The sequence below is a fragment of the Rhinopithecus roxellana genome, chromosome 12 (genome assembly GCF_007565055.1).
Source record: "Rhinopithecus roxellana isolate Shanxi Qingling chromosome 12, ASM756505v1, whole genome shotgun sequence".
NCBI lineage: Eukaryota > Metazoa > Chordata > Mammalia > Primates > Cercopithecidae > Rhinopithecus > Rhinopithecus roxellana.
Window position 1 is genome coordinate 59061630 of NC_044560.1, and position 14960 is coordinate 59076589.

Sequence of the window (14960 nt, forward strand, 5' to 3'; positions counted from 1 at the left end):
TGTAGCATCTATGTAAAAATTCCTGAACCACTGGGAGCCTGATTCTCATAAATTAACTGAATAAAGTACACCAGTAATTATGAAGCCATCTGATAAATAGCAACATTGTAAATAAAATTTATTTATAAACACTAGAGGGTGCTCTAATTCAACAGTGCTTGGTATCTGGCTGTGATATTTAAAGTAATTTTCTCCTTGATTAAAAACAACAATCTTCAGCAATGACAATTTTTGCTACTGAGCTAATACATACAAATAATTTAAGAGCCAAAATTCCATTCTTCCAGAACATATAACAAAACAATTTGTCAAGATAGGCAGTATAAAAAAATGCACATTGTGACATGAAAAATTCAAAATGTGGGGGGAAAGGGAGTTAATATCTACAGGTTTCAGTTTGTTTGTTTGTTTCTTATCTCTTTTTTGGTGATTGAAGTCATGTTAGTATCAGTTTTTGTTTTTTTTTTTTTTTTTTTTTTGAGATGGAGTCTCACTCTGTCACCAGGCTGGAGTGCAGTGGCGCAATCTTGGCTTACTGCAGCCCCTGCCTCTCGGGTTCAAGCAATTATCCTGCCTCACTCTCTTGAGTAGCTGGGACTCCAGGGGCGCACTGCCATGCCCAGTTAATTTTTTTGTATTTTTAGTAAAGACAGGTTTTACCATGTTGGCCATAATGGTCTTGATCTCCTGACCTAGTGATCCGCCCACCTTGACGTCCCAAAGTGCTGGGATTACAGGCATGAGCCACCACGCCCGGCCATATCAGTTTTAAATAACTTATTATAACTATAGGATTTTTAATGAACCTAATGGTAACCACAAAGCAAAAACCTATAACAGACACACTAAAAGCAAAAAGCAATGAATTAAAACATACTATCAGGGAAAATCATTTAACCACAAAGGAAAACAGAAAAAAAGGAAGAGAGAACTTATAAAATAACTAGAAAACAAATTTTAAAATGGCTACAGTAAGCCCTTACCTATCAATAATAATACCGAATACAAATTGACTAAATTCTATTAAAAGACATCATAATTAAAAGACATGACTAACTGGATTAAAAAACAAGACCCACCTATATGTTGCCTACAAGAAACTCACTTTGCCTATAAAGATACAGACAAAAAATGAACAAATGGAAAAAGATATTTATGTAAATGAAAACCAAACATGAGCATGAGTAGCAATGCTTATATCAGATAAAACAGACTTTAAGTCAAAAACCATAAAAAGAAACAAAGAAGGTCATCATACAATGACAAAGGAGTCAATTTAGCAAGAGAATATAATAATAGTAAATATGTATATACCCATTGCAGTATTACCCAAATATAAAGCAAATATGATTAGATCTAAAGGAAGAGGCAAACTGTAATACAATAATAGTATAGCACTTCAACACCCCACTTTCAACAACAGACAGATCATCCAAGCAGAAAATCTACAGAGATAATGGAGTCTATACTCTAGACCAAATGGACCTAATAGACATTTACAGAACATTTCAGTCAACTGCTGCATATTATACATTTTCCTCATCAGCACATAAAACATTATCCTGGATAGAACATATGTTAGGTCACAAAACAAATCTCAACAAATTCAAAAAAGCTGAAATCATTTCAAGTATCTTTTTCTGACTATAAAAAATAACCTAAAAGTCAGTAACAAGAGGACCTTTGGAAAAGTATACAAATACATGGAAATAACATTCTCCCGAATAACAAATGGGTCAATGGAGAAATGAAGAAGAAACTTTAAAAATTTCTGGAAACAAATGAAAATACAAACACAACATATCAGAATATGGGATACAGCAAAAGTAGTATTAAAAGGAAAGTTTATAGCAATAAACGTCTACAGAAAAGAGAAAGATTTCAAATAAACAACCTAACTATGCATCTTAAAGAACTCAAAAATCAAGAGCAAAACAAATCCAAAATTAGTAGAAGAAAGAAATAAGGATCAGACCGGGTGCAGTGGCTTACACTTGTAACCCCAGCACTTTGGGAGGCCAAGGTGGGAGGATCGTTTGAGCCCAGGAGTTCGAGATCAGCCTAGGCAACATACTATCTCTACAAAAAATAAAAACAAATTAGTCTGCTGTGGTGGTGCATGTCTCTAGTCCCAGTTTTGTGGGAGGCTGAGGCAAAAGGATCGCTTGAGCCCAGGAGTTCCAGACTAGGCTGAGCGACAGAGCAAGACCCAATCTAAGACAGACAGACAGACAGACAGACAGAAAGAAAAAGAAATTGAGACTAAAAAATATATAAAAGATCAACAAAGCAAACTGTTGGTTTTTTGAAAAGATAAAATTGACAAACCAGTAGTTAGACTAAGAAAAAAGATTAAGAGCCCAAATAAATAGAGATAAAAAAGAAAACATTTCAACTGATACCACAGAAATACAAAAGCTCATTTGACAATATTGTGAACAAGCACATGCCGAAAAATTTGGAAAATCTAGAAGAAACATATGAAATCCTGGACACATACAACCTACCATCATTGAACCAGAAAGAAATAGAAAATCTAATCAGACCAATAATGAGTAACAAGATCAAAGCAGTAGTAAAGAATCTCCCATCAAAGAAAAGCTCAGGACCTGATGGATTTACTACTGAATTCTGCCAAACATTTAAAGAACTAATACCAAGTCTACTCAAACTATTTCAAAAAATTGAAGGAGGGAATACTTCCAAACTCATCTATGAGGCTAGCATTACCCTGATAACAAAACCAGACAAGAACACAACACACACACATAAAAAATCTAAAGGCCAATATCTCTGATGAACATAAATGCAGAAATCCTCCACAAAATATTAGCAAACCGAATTCCACAACACATTAAAAAAAAAGACCATTCCATCATGATCAAGTGGGATTCATCCCAGATATGCAATAATGGTTCAATACATGCAAATCAATAAACAAGATACATGATCAACAGAATCAAGGACAAAATCCATATGATAATTTCAATAGATGTTGAAAAAGCATTCAATAAAATTCAGCATCCCTTCATGATAAAAACTCTCAACAAACTGGATTAAAAGGACATACATCAACATGATAAAGGCCATACATAACAAACCCACAGCTAATATCATACTTAATGGGGAACAACTGAAAGACTTTCCACTAAGATCTAGAACAAGGTAAGAATGTTCACGCTCATCACTTCTATCCAACATAGTACTGGAAGTCCGAGCCAGAGCAATTAGGCAAGAGAAAGAAATAAAGGGTGTCCAGATTGGAAAGGAAGAAGTCAAATTATCTTTGTGTGTAGACAACATGATCTTACACTTAAAAAAACCTAGAGAGTCCACCAAAAAATTTTTAGAACTGATAAACAAATTCAGTAAAGTTTCAGGATATAAAACCAACATAGAGAAATTAGTCGCATTTTTATCCAACAGTTATCAATCTGAAACAGCCATCAAGAAAGCAATCTCACTTACAATACCTACCAAAGAAAAAAATAATCTAGGAGTAAATTTTACCAAAGTGAAACATCTCTACAGGAAAACCTACACAAAGCTGATGAAATAAATTGAAGAAGACACAAAAAATGGAAAGACATCCCATGCTCATGGACTGCATAAAATAACGTTGTTAAAATGGCCATACTACCCAAAGAAGTATATTTGTTGATCTATACATATGCAATCTCTATCAAAATTCCCATGGCACTTTTCATATAAATAGAAAAATCAACCCTAAAATTTCTATGGAACCACAAGAGAACCAGAATAGCAAAAGCAACCCTGAGCAAGAAGAACAAAGCTGGAAGCATCACACTATTTGATTTCAAATTATACTACATAGCTACAGTAATCAAAACAGCAAGGTACAGGGATTAAAAACAGACACACAGACCAATGGAACAAATAGAAAACTCAGAAATAAATCCAAGCACTTACAGTCAACTCATTTCCAACAAAGGTGCCAAGAATACACATTGGGAAAGGACACTCTTTAATAATCGTGCTGGGAAAACTGGATATCCATATGCAGAAGAATGAAACTAGATCCCCATCTTTCACCATATCCCAAAATCAAATCAAAATGGATTAAAGACTTAAATCTAAGACCTGAAACTATGAAACTATTAAAAGGAAACACTGGGGAAACATTCTAGGACATTATTCTGGGCAGAAATTTTTTAGGTAAAACCTCAAAAGTCATAGGCAACAAAAGCAAAAATAGATAAATGAAATTACATCATGCTAAAAAGCTTCTGCATAGCAAAGGAAACAATGTTCAAAGTGAAGAGACAACGTACAGAATGAGAGAAAATATTTGCAATTCATCTGACAAGCAATTAATAACCAGAATACATAAGGAATTTGAAGCAACCCAATAGCAAATAATAATAATAATAATCTAATTATAAAATTGGCAAATGATCTGAATAGACATTTCACAAAAGAAGACAACAGGTATATGAAAAATGCTCAAAATCACTAATCATCAAAGAAATGCAAATCAAAACTACGAGACATCATCTCACCTCACTTAGCTTATAAAAAAGACCAAAAAATAACAAATGCTGGCAAGGATGTGGAGAAAGGGAACACTCATACACTGTTGGTGGGAATGCAAAATAGTACAGTCATCATAGAAAACAGTAGAGGTTGCTCAAAAAATTAAAAAGAAAACTACCGTATGATCCAGCAATCCCACATCTAGCTACATATTCAGAAGAAAGGATCAGTATACTGAAGAGTTATCTGCACTCCCATGTCTATTGCAGCAGTATTCACAATAGTCAAGATATGGAATCAAGATGTGCCCATCAACAGATGAATAGAAAAGGAAAACGTATAAAATAACACAATAAAATGTTATTCAGCTATAAAAAAGAGTGAAATCTTGTTATTTGTAACAACATGGATGGAACTGAAAGTTATTGTTAAGTGAAATATGCCAGGCACAGAAAGACAAACATCACATATTCTCATTCACATGTGGGAGCAAAACAAGTAGATGTCAAGGAGGTAGAGGGTAGACCAGAGGCTGGGTAGGGAAAATGTTTGGGAGGAGAATGAAGAGAAGGTGGTTAAGGAGCATAAAAATACAGTTAGATAGAAGATACAAGTTATAGTATTTGATAGTATAGTAGAGAAATTATTGTTAACTATTTATTGCATATTTCAAAATATCTAGAAAAAAATAGTAATATACCCAACACAAAGAAAAGACAAATGTCTGAGGTGATGGATATCCCAGTTACCCTGATTTAATCATTAAACACTGTACACATGTATCAAAATATCACATGTGCCCCAAAAATATGTACAAATATTATATATCAATAAAAAAGAAACTACTGTAACTAGAATCAAAGAAAAGCATCTTGTGCCAGTGTTTGAATTTGTTCCTACAACATTCATAAGCTCAATTACAAATTTCAAAATTTTCAAAATTGTTATAATTGTATATATTGTCATTTTTCAATCCAAAAAGTTCCCTGTAGTGTGACTTTCTAATAGATAGCAACAGATAATCACAAATAACAAAGTTTCATGGTTAACAACATATGCCATTATATATTTAAAGAAACTAGCTATTGGCTGACCCATTATTTATTTCTAATAAAGTATTTTACCTTTAAAAATGATTAAAGAGAAAATAAAACAAATTATAAGTATTTCTAAAATTCACATACCCAAAGTGAACCAATGTCTCTCAACTTCCTCTCTCTTACAAATGTCCGTACTCACTCACATACAATTTACTCCCCAAGGCAGTACCTGGTTTACACTTCTCATTCCTTTCCCTAATGTTACCAGGAGGCCTAACAGAAAATTATGGCTCTGGGATAGCCAGTTATGGGAAAAGTTTTAGGCCTTTGTGGCAAGTCTCAAATTGAACTATTAGCAAGATTGTATTTTGGAGTTCCAACATAATCCTAATGATGATCTTAGTTTCCACTAATATTGACAGTTTTTGCCTATAAATCTGAAAAGTATACAGCCCTTAGTTTCCACTAATATTGACAGTTTTTGCCTATAAATCTGAAAAGTATACAGCCTACATAAAGTGAAGACAGGGCGAGTATAAATATGTAATTTTACTTACAAACACCAACTTTTGCCTCTTGATACAATGTTTCAAAAAAATGTACAAATTGTGAGACTAGTCTTCTATTCAAATAACGGTTTAAGATGAATGAATACCTGCTTTCCATGATTTCTGAACCCTGTTGCAAATTAATAGTCTCTGTTGTAATTTCCACTTTCCGTACACTTCCAAAGAAATCAGTTATCAGTACATTTTTAGGATCCCTCTGAAAAAGATCAGTGCGATGTCCGGGAGTAGACACACACAGACTTTTGGGACACACCTGAAACTGAAAAAATATATAATAATAAATTCATGCATCACACACATACAACGTTTATTAAATCCAATGACATAATACACTAAACTATAGTGTATTTTTAAAATTCTCCCAACCTAAAGAAGTTATGCATTCCAAAGAGCTTAAAGATTAAAGTTTCATTCCTATCATAATGCTTGGAATTTTAAGAAAACTATGCAGACATTAGGACAGTAATAAAAAAGTAGCTGGCCACTGTGGGAAAAGGCATACTCACTTTCTTGAATTATATGCTTCAAAGTATATTGTGAACCCTTAACTCTAAGAACTCACACTCAACACGATGAAAACAGAATTGCTCTTTTTCTTTGTCTGTATCCGTCACAGTGGGATGCTCTACTAGAGTGATTGTCAAACGTTTTGTAATCATGCCCTTTGATTCAAACTTTAACTTCAAATAAAGTAGTACATAGAGGTCCAATATGTAAAAAACATTTAAGTGGAGTTGCTCTGGATTTCAGAAAACTGAAGCACAGCTTCTCTACTGCATATCCTCTTGCTCTCTATTGTACTCCTATGTAGCATTTTATATATCAAAGCACTTTCTTAGTTTATCTATAAAAATAAGCCCAAGCCACCTCCGCAAATACTCCAGTGCTCAGTCTGAAAAACCACAACTTCACTGCAAAACAGACGTCACAGTAATTTTTCTGTTAATCTTATCACTGATACTCCATGTCAGTGAATTACCAAGACAGACATATATTCATGCACTCAGCAAAGCATAAAAAGTGTGTACTACATAGAATTCAGACTGTTACTTTCCACAGAGGATATGAAGATTGCTAAGACATGATCCTGTCCTCAAGGATTTCAGTCATGTTAGAGATGAATAAACATAACAAGGTAGAAAGAAAATGGTAAGTCTCACTTCAGAAAAGCATAAACTTCTTACAGTTTGAGGATGGGAAAAAAAACAGACAGTGAAATTCAAGCCTTTTTTTTTTTGAAGGAAAACGAGGACTTGCTGGTGGGAAATAAGAGCATTCCTAATGAAAGAGCAGTTGCAGAGATGTGCAAAGCAAATGATTTAGTTTGGCTGAAATATAAGATATATGAGGAAAAATATTATAGGCCTGACAGGAAGGGTCCAGGCACACAGCACCTATTCACCTGTGGAGATAAGACTGTCTACAAAAAAATAAGTATTTTTTAGTACTGCACTGGCAATCACCAATATAAAGGCAGAAAGGTGGAGAAGGGTAAAGCAGCTACAATTTATAAAACACAGTGTTCCAAGCACTGTGCTAAGCAGTTTGCGGATATTCTCATTTAAGCCTACCAATAACTCTGAGGTATACAAAAGTTATATCTCCACTTCAAACTAAGGCTCAAAGAGATTAAATAGTTTATCTAATACCACACTGCCAGCAATCCTTGTCGTCCCTACTCAGGAAAGCAGTACAAGGAAACACAAAGAACTCAGGATACAAAGTAAAAAGGAAAAAAAAGTAAAATGCCAAACAGGAATAACAGATAGAAGACTAGAGGAAAAAAATGACAGATAAAATAAGCAGAGATAAAACTGAAGTCCCAAGAACACTGAAGATCTCTTGGGTATTCCTGTATGAGCAACCTGATGTGCTTTCTTAGGTACCAGCAGAAGAAAACATTTAAGAGTACAGTCAAATGGGCAGGGAAACACTGAATAATATTATCTTATTCTTTGCTGCCAAAATAAACATACTTTCCCTTATTATGAAGTCACTTCTTTAAGAATTTTTATCACAGCAATCTGATTTCCTTAGCTCAAGTAACACAATGACCCACATGTCTCATATTACTCAGTTTAATTTTCAATAATCTTCTTCAATTACAGAACGTCCACACTCTAGTCAGGCCATTATCAAAGGTAAGAATCATCTATTATTCCAACTTCTGTGTATCTGCACATATTCTATTTCCTTAGAGTACGCTATACTTCTCTTCCTTCAAACCATACTTCCTTCAAGCCATTATCAAAGACAAGGATCATCTATTATTCCAACTTCCTCGTGTCTGCGGGTATTTTATTTCCCTAGAGTAGGCTATACTTCTCTTCCTTCAAACCTATACTTACCTTTTCCAAGAAAAAGTTATTACTAATCTCACTATATTTAAAGGAACCATACAAATGTGCATTGTTGTCATGTCCTTTCATTCATTTAGTAGATATTCAAATGAGCATCTACAAATAAACCAGGTACTGTAATTAAGTTCTGTGGAGTGTAAGATGAATATAACATGGTCCTTACACCTCGTTACTCAAGAAGCTCAAAGCCTTGAGGAAACATCACAAATATAAATAATTATAGTGCAATACTAAAAGTATAATAAAGGTACATGGCAAGAGTTATATGTTCACAAAGGAAAAAAAATTACCTGGAGGATCCAGACATTTCACATAACAAGTAATGCTTTATAAATGTGCTCAACTGTTACCAATGATACTATAAATTTTAAAGGGGCTAACATCAGGTCTTCAAATTTTGCTACTGCTAAAGCAACTAACATGGTACTGTGAATACAACTAATACTCAACAAACATTACTATATACATATACTCTAATAGAAAATAGGTATTATTACACAATTGAGCTAGAGATAGGTTAAGTCACTGCCCTAGTAAACTGCCAGAAAATGAATCATTCTTATTGAATAAGATTACAATAGTCATCATCAAATTTTCAAAATAAAGGTGGTAGGGTAAGATGAGATATTAGTGAGGAATGTTATGAAAAACTAAATAGCAATTACGAGCAATAAAAAAATTAGTTTCCTTAATCTTTCCTGTATAATCAACAGAAGTATTTTTTAAACAATCATTAGATATTCAATGTGCAAGGTACATATAAACTTTGGAGACAGCATGTCATGCCTTACACAAAATATACAATGTAGAATCCAAAAATGAGAACAAACTTTTAAATTGAATTGGAACTTAGGTGACTATAATTTTTTTACAGTTAAAGTAGCATTATCACAAGTTTTAATATTCAAATTCATATCAATATTTAATAAGCATCAAAATATATAATCTTCAAAATGAAGTTAGAAAGTAGTTGATATGGTTTGGCTGTGTCCCCACCCAAATCTCATCTTGAATTGCAGCTCCCACAATTCCTACATGTTATGAGACGGACTTGGTGGGAGGTAACTGAATCATGGGGACAAATCTTTCCCATGCTGTTCTCGTGACTGAGTAAGTCTCATGAGATCTGATGGTTTTATAATGGACAGTTCCCCTGCACAAGCTCTCGTCTGCCACCATGTAAGACATGCCCTTACACCTCTTTTGCCTTCCACAATGATTGTAAAGCCTCCCCAGCCATGTGGAACTTAAGTCCATAAAACCTCTTTTTTGTTGTTGTTTTTTTGTTTGTTTGTTCGTATTGAGACAGAGTCTCACTCTGTCACCCAAGCTGGAGTGCAATTTCAGCTCACTGCAACCTCTGCCTTCCAGGTTCAAGTGATGCTTCTGCCTCAGCCTCCTGAGCAGCTGGGATTACAGGCATGTGCCACCATGCCCAGCTAATATTTGCATTTTGAGTAGAGACAGGCTTTCACCATGTTGGCCAGGCTGGTCTTGAACTCCTGACCTCAAGTAATCCACCCACCTTGGCCTCCCAAAGTGCTGGGATTATAGGCGTGAGCCACTGAGCCCAGCCTAAATCTCTCTCTCTCTTTTTTTTTTTTAATTTAAATTACCCAGTCTCAGGTATTTCTTCGTAGCAGTATGAAAATGGACAAATACAGTAAATTGGTACCAGCAGAGTGGGTTACTGCTATGAAGATACCTGAAAATGTGGAAGCAACTTTGGTACTGGGTAACAGGCAGATGTTGGAACAGTATGGAGGGCTTAGAAGAAAACAGGAAGATGTGAAAAAGTCTGGAGCTTCTTAAGAGACTTGTTGATGGTTTTAACCAAAAAGCCCGGGCTGAGGTGGTCTCAGATGGAGATGAGGAACTACTGGAAATTGGAGCAAAGGTGATTCTTGCTATGCTTTAGCAAAGAGACTGGCAGCATTTTGCCCCTGCCCTAGAGATCTGTGGAACTTTGAAATTCAGGGAGACGATTTAGGGTATCTGGTGGAAGAAATTTCTAAGCAGTAAAGTGTTCAAGAGGACACTTGGGTGCTATTAAAATCATTCAAGTTTATGTATTCACGAAGATATGGTTTGGAATTGGATCTTACATTTAAAAGGGAAGCAGACCATAAAAGTTCAGAAAATGTGCATCTTGACAACGCAACAAAAAACAAAAACCCATTTTCTGAGGAGAAATTCAAGCCCCCTGCAGAAATTTGCATTAGTAACGAGGAGCCAAATGTTAACTGCCAAGACAATGCGGAAAATGTCTCCAGGGCATGTCAGAGACCTTCACAGCAGCCCCTCCCATCACAGGTCCTGAGGCCTAGAAGGATAAAATGATTGTATAGACTGGGCCCAAGACCCCCTGCACCGTGCAGTACAGGGACTTCATGTCCCGTGTCCCAGCCACTCCAGCTGTGACTAAAATGGGCCAAAGTACATCTTGGCCCATAGCTTCAGGGGTTGTAAGCTCCAAGCCTTGGCAGCTTACATGTGGTGTTAAGCCTGAAGGTGCACAGAAGTCAAGAACTGAGGTTTAAGAACCTCCACCTAGATTTCAAAGGACGTATGGAAACGCCTGGACATCCAGGCACAAGTTTGCTGCAGGGGCAGGGCCCTCATAGGGGGCAATGCAGAAGGAAAACATGGGGTTAGAGTCCCCACACAGAGTCCCCAGTGGGGTGCTGCCTAGTGGAGTTGTGAGAAGAGGGCCACCGTCCTCCAGATCCCAGAATGGTAGATCCATTGACAGCTTCCATTGTGTACCTGGAAAAGCCACAGACTCTCAACGCTAGCCCATAAAAGCAAACAGGAAGAGGGCCATACCCTGCAAAGCCACAAGGGCAAAGCTGCCCAAGGCCATGGGAGCCCAACTCTTGCATATGTGACCTGGATGTGAGACATGGAGTCAAAGGAGATCATTTTGGAACTTTAAGGTTTAATGACTGCCCTATTGGATTTCTGACTTACATGGGGCCTATAGCACCTTCGTTTTGGCCAATTTCTCCCAAGTACAACAGGTGAATTTAACCAATGCCTGTACCCCCATTGTATCTAGGAAGTAACTAACTTGCTTTTGATTTTGCAGACTCATAGGCAGAAGGGACTTGTCTTGTCTCAGATGAGACTTTGGACTGTGGACTTGGAGTTAATGATGAAATGAGTTAAGACTTTGGGGGACTGTCGGGAAGCCATGATTGGTTTTGAAACATGAGAATATGAGCTTTGGGAGGGGCCAGAGGCAGAATAATAAAATATGGCTGTGTCCTCACTCAAATCTCATCTTGAATTGTAGCTCCCATAATTCCCACGTGTCAAGGGAAGGACCCGGTGGGAGGTAATTTAATCATGTGGGGCAGTTATCCTCATGCTATTCTCATGATAGTGAGTGAGTTCTCATGAGATCTGATGGTTTTATAAAGGGCATTTCCCCTGCACACGCTCTCTTGCCTGCCATCATGTAAAATGTGCCTTTGCTCCTCCTTCACCTTCTGCCATGATTATGAAGCCTCCTCAGCCATGTGCAACTGTGAGTCCATTAACCCTCTTTTTCTTTACAAATTACCCAGGCCCGGGTATTTCTTCATAGCAGTATGAAAATGGACTAATACAGTAGTTCTATCAAATTTCACAGCCTATAGCAGTGGGCTTCAGAATCTTTCAGTAAAACCCCCTTAACAAATGAGAACTTACTTAAAAGATTTATATGTGATTAAAGAGATCAATGCAAAGTTGCTTGGCTGAAGTGCTAGAGGACAGAGCCCTGTCTACTCGGTTTCCCCTTCATTCTAAGTCCCATGAAAGCAGGAAATAAGGAAAGAGGCATCTGGCTCTTTCATTAGGAACAGCCTCTGCTTGGCACTTAGCAAACACTCAAGAAATGTTTGTGAAAGAATAAACAAACTATAAATTAACGGAGAAAAGAATGAAAGTCATTGACACATAGTAAATTATCCAGTCTAGAATTGTTGTTTCAAGCTTTTTGTTATGCCTACTTTCAACAGCAACTTCAAAGTAGATTTAATTAAAAGAATGCGCACAAAAAAATTCAAGAAAAAAAATCTAAATTAAGTTCAACAAGCCTTGTCAAATGACTATACTATAAATTGTAGAGCCCACAAAAATATGTAAGAAAAGGTCTCTCTTTTCCAGGAGCTTCCCATTCAGTGAGAAAGACTTACATTCAATTAGTAAGGTCGATAGTGGGAGTGCGGCGGAGCAAGATGGCCGAATAGGAACAGCTCCAGTCTCCAACTCCCAGCGCGAGAGACACAGAAGACCGGTGATTTCTGCATTTTCAATTGAGGTACTGGGGTCATCTCACTAGGGAATGCCGGACAATCGGTGCTGCTCAGCTGCTGCAGCCTGACCAGTGAGAGCTGAAGCAGGGCGAGGCATCGCCTCACCTGGAAAGCGCAAGGCGGAAGGGAATCCCTTTTCCTAGCAAGGGGAACTGAGACACACAACACCTGGAAAATCGGGTAACTCCCACCCCAATACCGCACTTTAAGCAAACAGGCACACCAGAATAATATATCCCTCACCTGGCCGGGAGGGTCCCACGCCCACAGAGCCTCCCTCATTGTTAACACACCAGTCTGCTGCGATCTAACCGCCAGGCAGCAGCGAGGCTGGGGGAGGGGCGCCCGCCATTGCTGACGCTTAAGTAGGTAAACAAAGCCGCTGGGAAGCTCGAACTGGGTGGAGCTCACAGCAGCTCAAGGAAACCTGCCTGTCGCTATAGAATCCACCTCTGGGGGCAGGGCTCAGCTAAAAAACCAACACGGGAAGCAACAGAGGCCTGAGCAGACGCGAACGACACTGTCTGACAGCTTTGAAGAGAGCAGTGGATCTCCCAACGCGGAGGTTGAGATCTCAGAACGGACAGACTGCCTGCTCAAGTGGGTCACTGACCCCTGAGTAGCCTAACTGGGAGACATCCCCCACTAGGGGCAGTCTGACACCCTACACCTCACAGGGTGGAGTACACCCCTGAGAAGAAGCTTCCAAAGTAAGAATCAGACAGGTACACTCGCTGTTCAGCAATATTCTATCTTATACAACCTCTGCTGCTGATACCCAGGCAAACAGGGTCTGGAGTGGACCTCAAGCAATCTCCAACAGACCTATAGATGAGGGTCCTGACTGTCAGAAGGAAAACTATCAAACAGGAAGGACACCTATACCAAAACCCCATCAGTACGTCACCATCATTAAAGACCAGAGGCAGATAAAACCACAAAGATGGGGAAGAAGCAGGGCAGAAAAGCTGGAAATTCAAAAAATAAGAGCGCATCTCCCCCTGCAAAGGAGCGCAGCCCATCGCCAGCAACGGATCGAAACTGGTCAGAGAATGACTTTGACGAGATGAGAGAAGAAGGCTTCAGTCCATCAAACTTCTCAGAGCTAAAGGAGGAATTACATACCCAGCGCAAAGAAACTAAAAATCTTGAAAAAAGAGTGGAAGAATTGACAGCTAGACTAATTAATGCAGAGAAGATCATAAACGAAATGACAGAGATGAAAACCATGACACGAGAAATACGTGACAAATGCACAAGCTTCAGTAACCGACTCGATCAACTGGAAGAAAGAGTATCAGCGATTGAGGATCAAATGAATGAAATGAAGCGAGAAGAGAAACCAAAAGAAAAAAGAAGAAAAAGAAATGAACAAAGCCTGCAAGAAGTATGGGATTATGCAAAAAGACCAAATCTACGTCTGATTGGGGTGCCTGAAAGTGAGGGGGAAAATGGAACCAACTTGGAAAACACTCTTGAGGATATCATCCAGGAGAACTTCCCCAAACTAGTAGGGCAGGCCAACATTCAAATTCAGGAAATACAGAGAATGCCACAAAGATACTCCTCCAGAAGAGCAACTCCAAGACACATAATTGCCAGATTCACCAAAGTTGAAATGAAGGAAAAAATCTTAAGGGCAGCCAGAGAGAAAGGTCGGGTTACCCACAAAGGGAAGCCCATCAGACTAACAGCAGATCTCTTGGCAGAAACTCTACAAGCCAGAAGAGAGTGGGGGCCAATATTCAATGTTCTTAAAGAAAAGAATTTTCAACCCAGAATTTCATATCCAGCCAAACTAAGTTTCATAAGTGAAGGAGAAATAAAATCCTTTACAGATAAGCAAATGCTTAGAGATTTTGTCACCACCAGGCCTGCCTTACAAGAGACCCTGAAGGAAGCCCTAAACATGGAAAGGAACAACCGGTACCAGCCATTGCAAAAACATGCAAAAATGTAAAGACCATCGAGGCTAGGAAGAAACTGCATCAACTAACGAGCAAAATAACCAGTTAATATCATAATGGCTGGATCAAGGTCACACATTACAATATTAACCTTAAATGTAAATGGACTAAATGCTCCAATTAAAAGACACAGACTGGCAAACTGGATAAAGAGTCAAGACCCATCAGTCTGCTGTATTCAGGAGACCCATCTCACATGCAGAGACATACATAGGCTCAAAATAAAGGG

General features: G+C 37.8%; 1 protein-coding gene across 3 annotated transcripts in view; it reads right to left on the bottom strand.

The window, feature by feature from the left end:
- PIGK (phosphatidylinositol glycan anchor biosynthesis class K) overlaps positions 1–14960 on the bottom strand; it is a 151920-nt gene that overhangs the window by 80159 nt on the left and 56801 nt on the right. For all 3 annotated transcript variants that reach the window (XR_004060501.1, XM_010370953.2, XM_010370952.2), the window contains exon 9: positions 6190–6362. Coding sequence is in view for 2 of the 3 variants with exons in the window: in XM_010370953.2 (XP_010369255.2) it covers positions 6190–6362 (173 nt within the window). In the remaining variant the exon portion in view is untranslated. The remainder of the gene's footprint in view (positions 1–6189; positions 6363–14960) is intronic.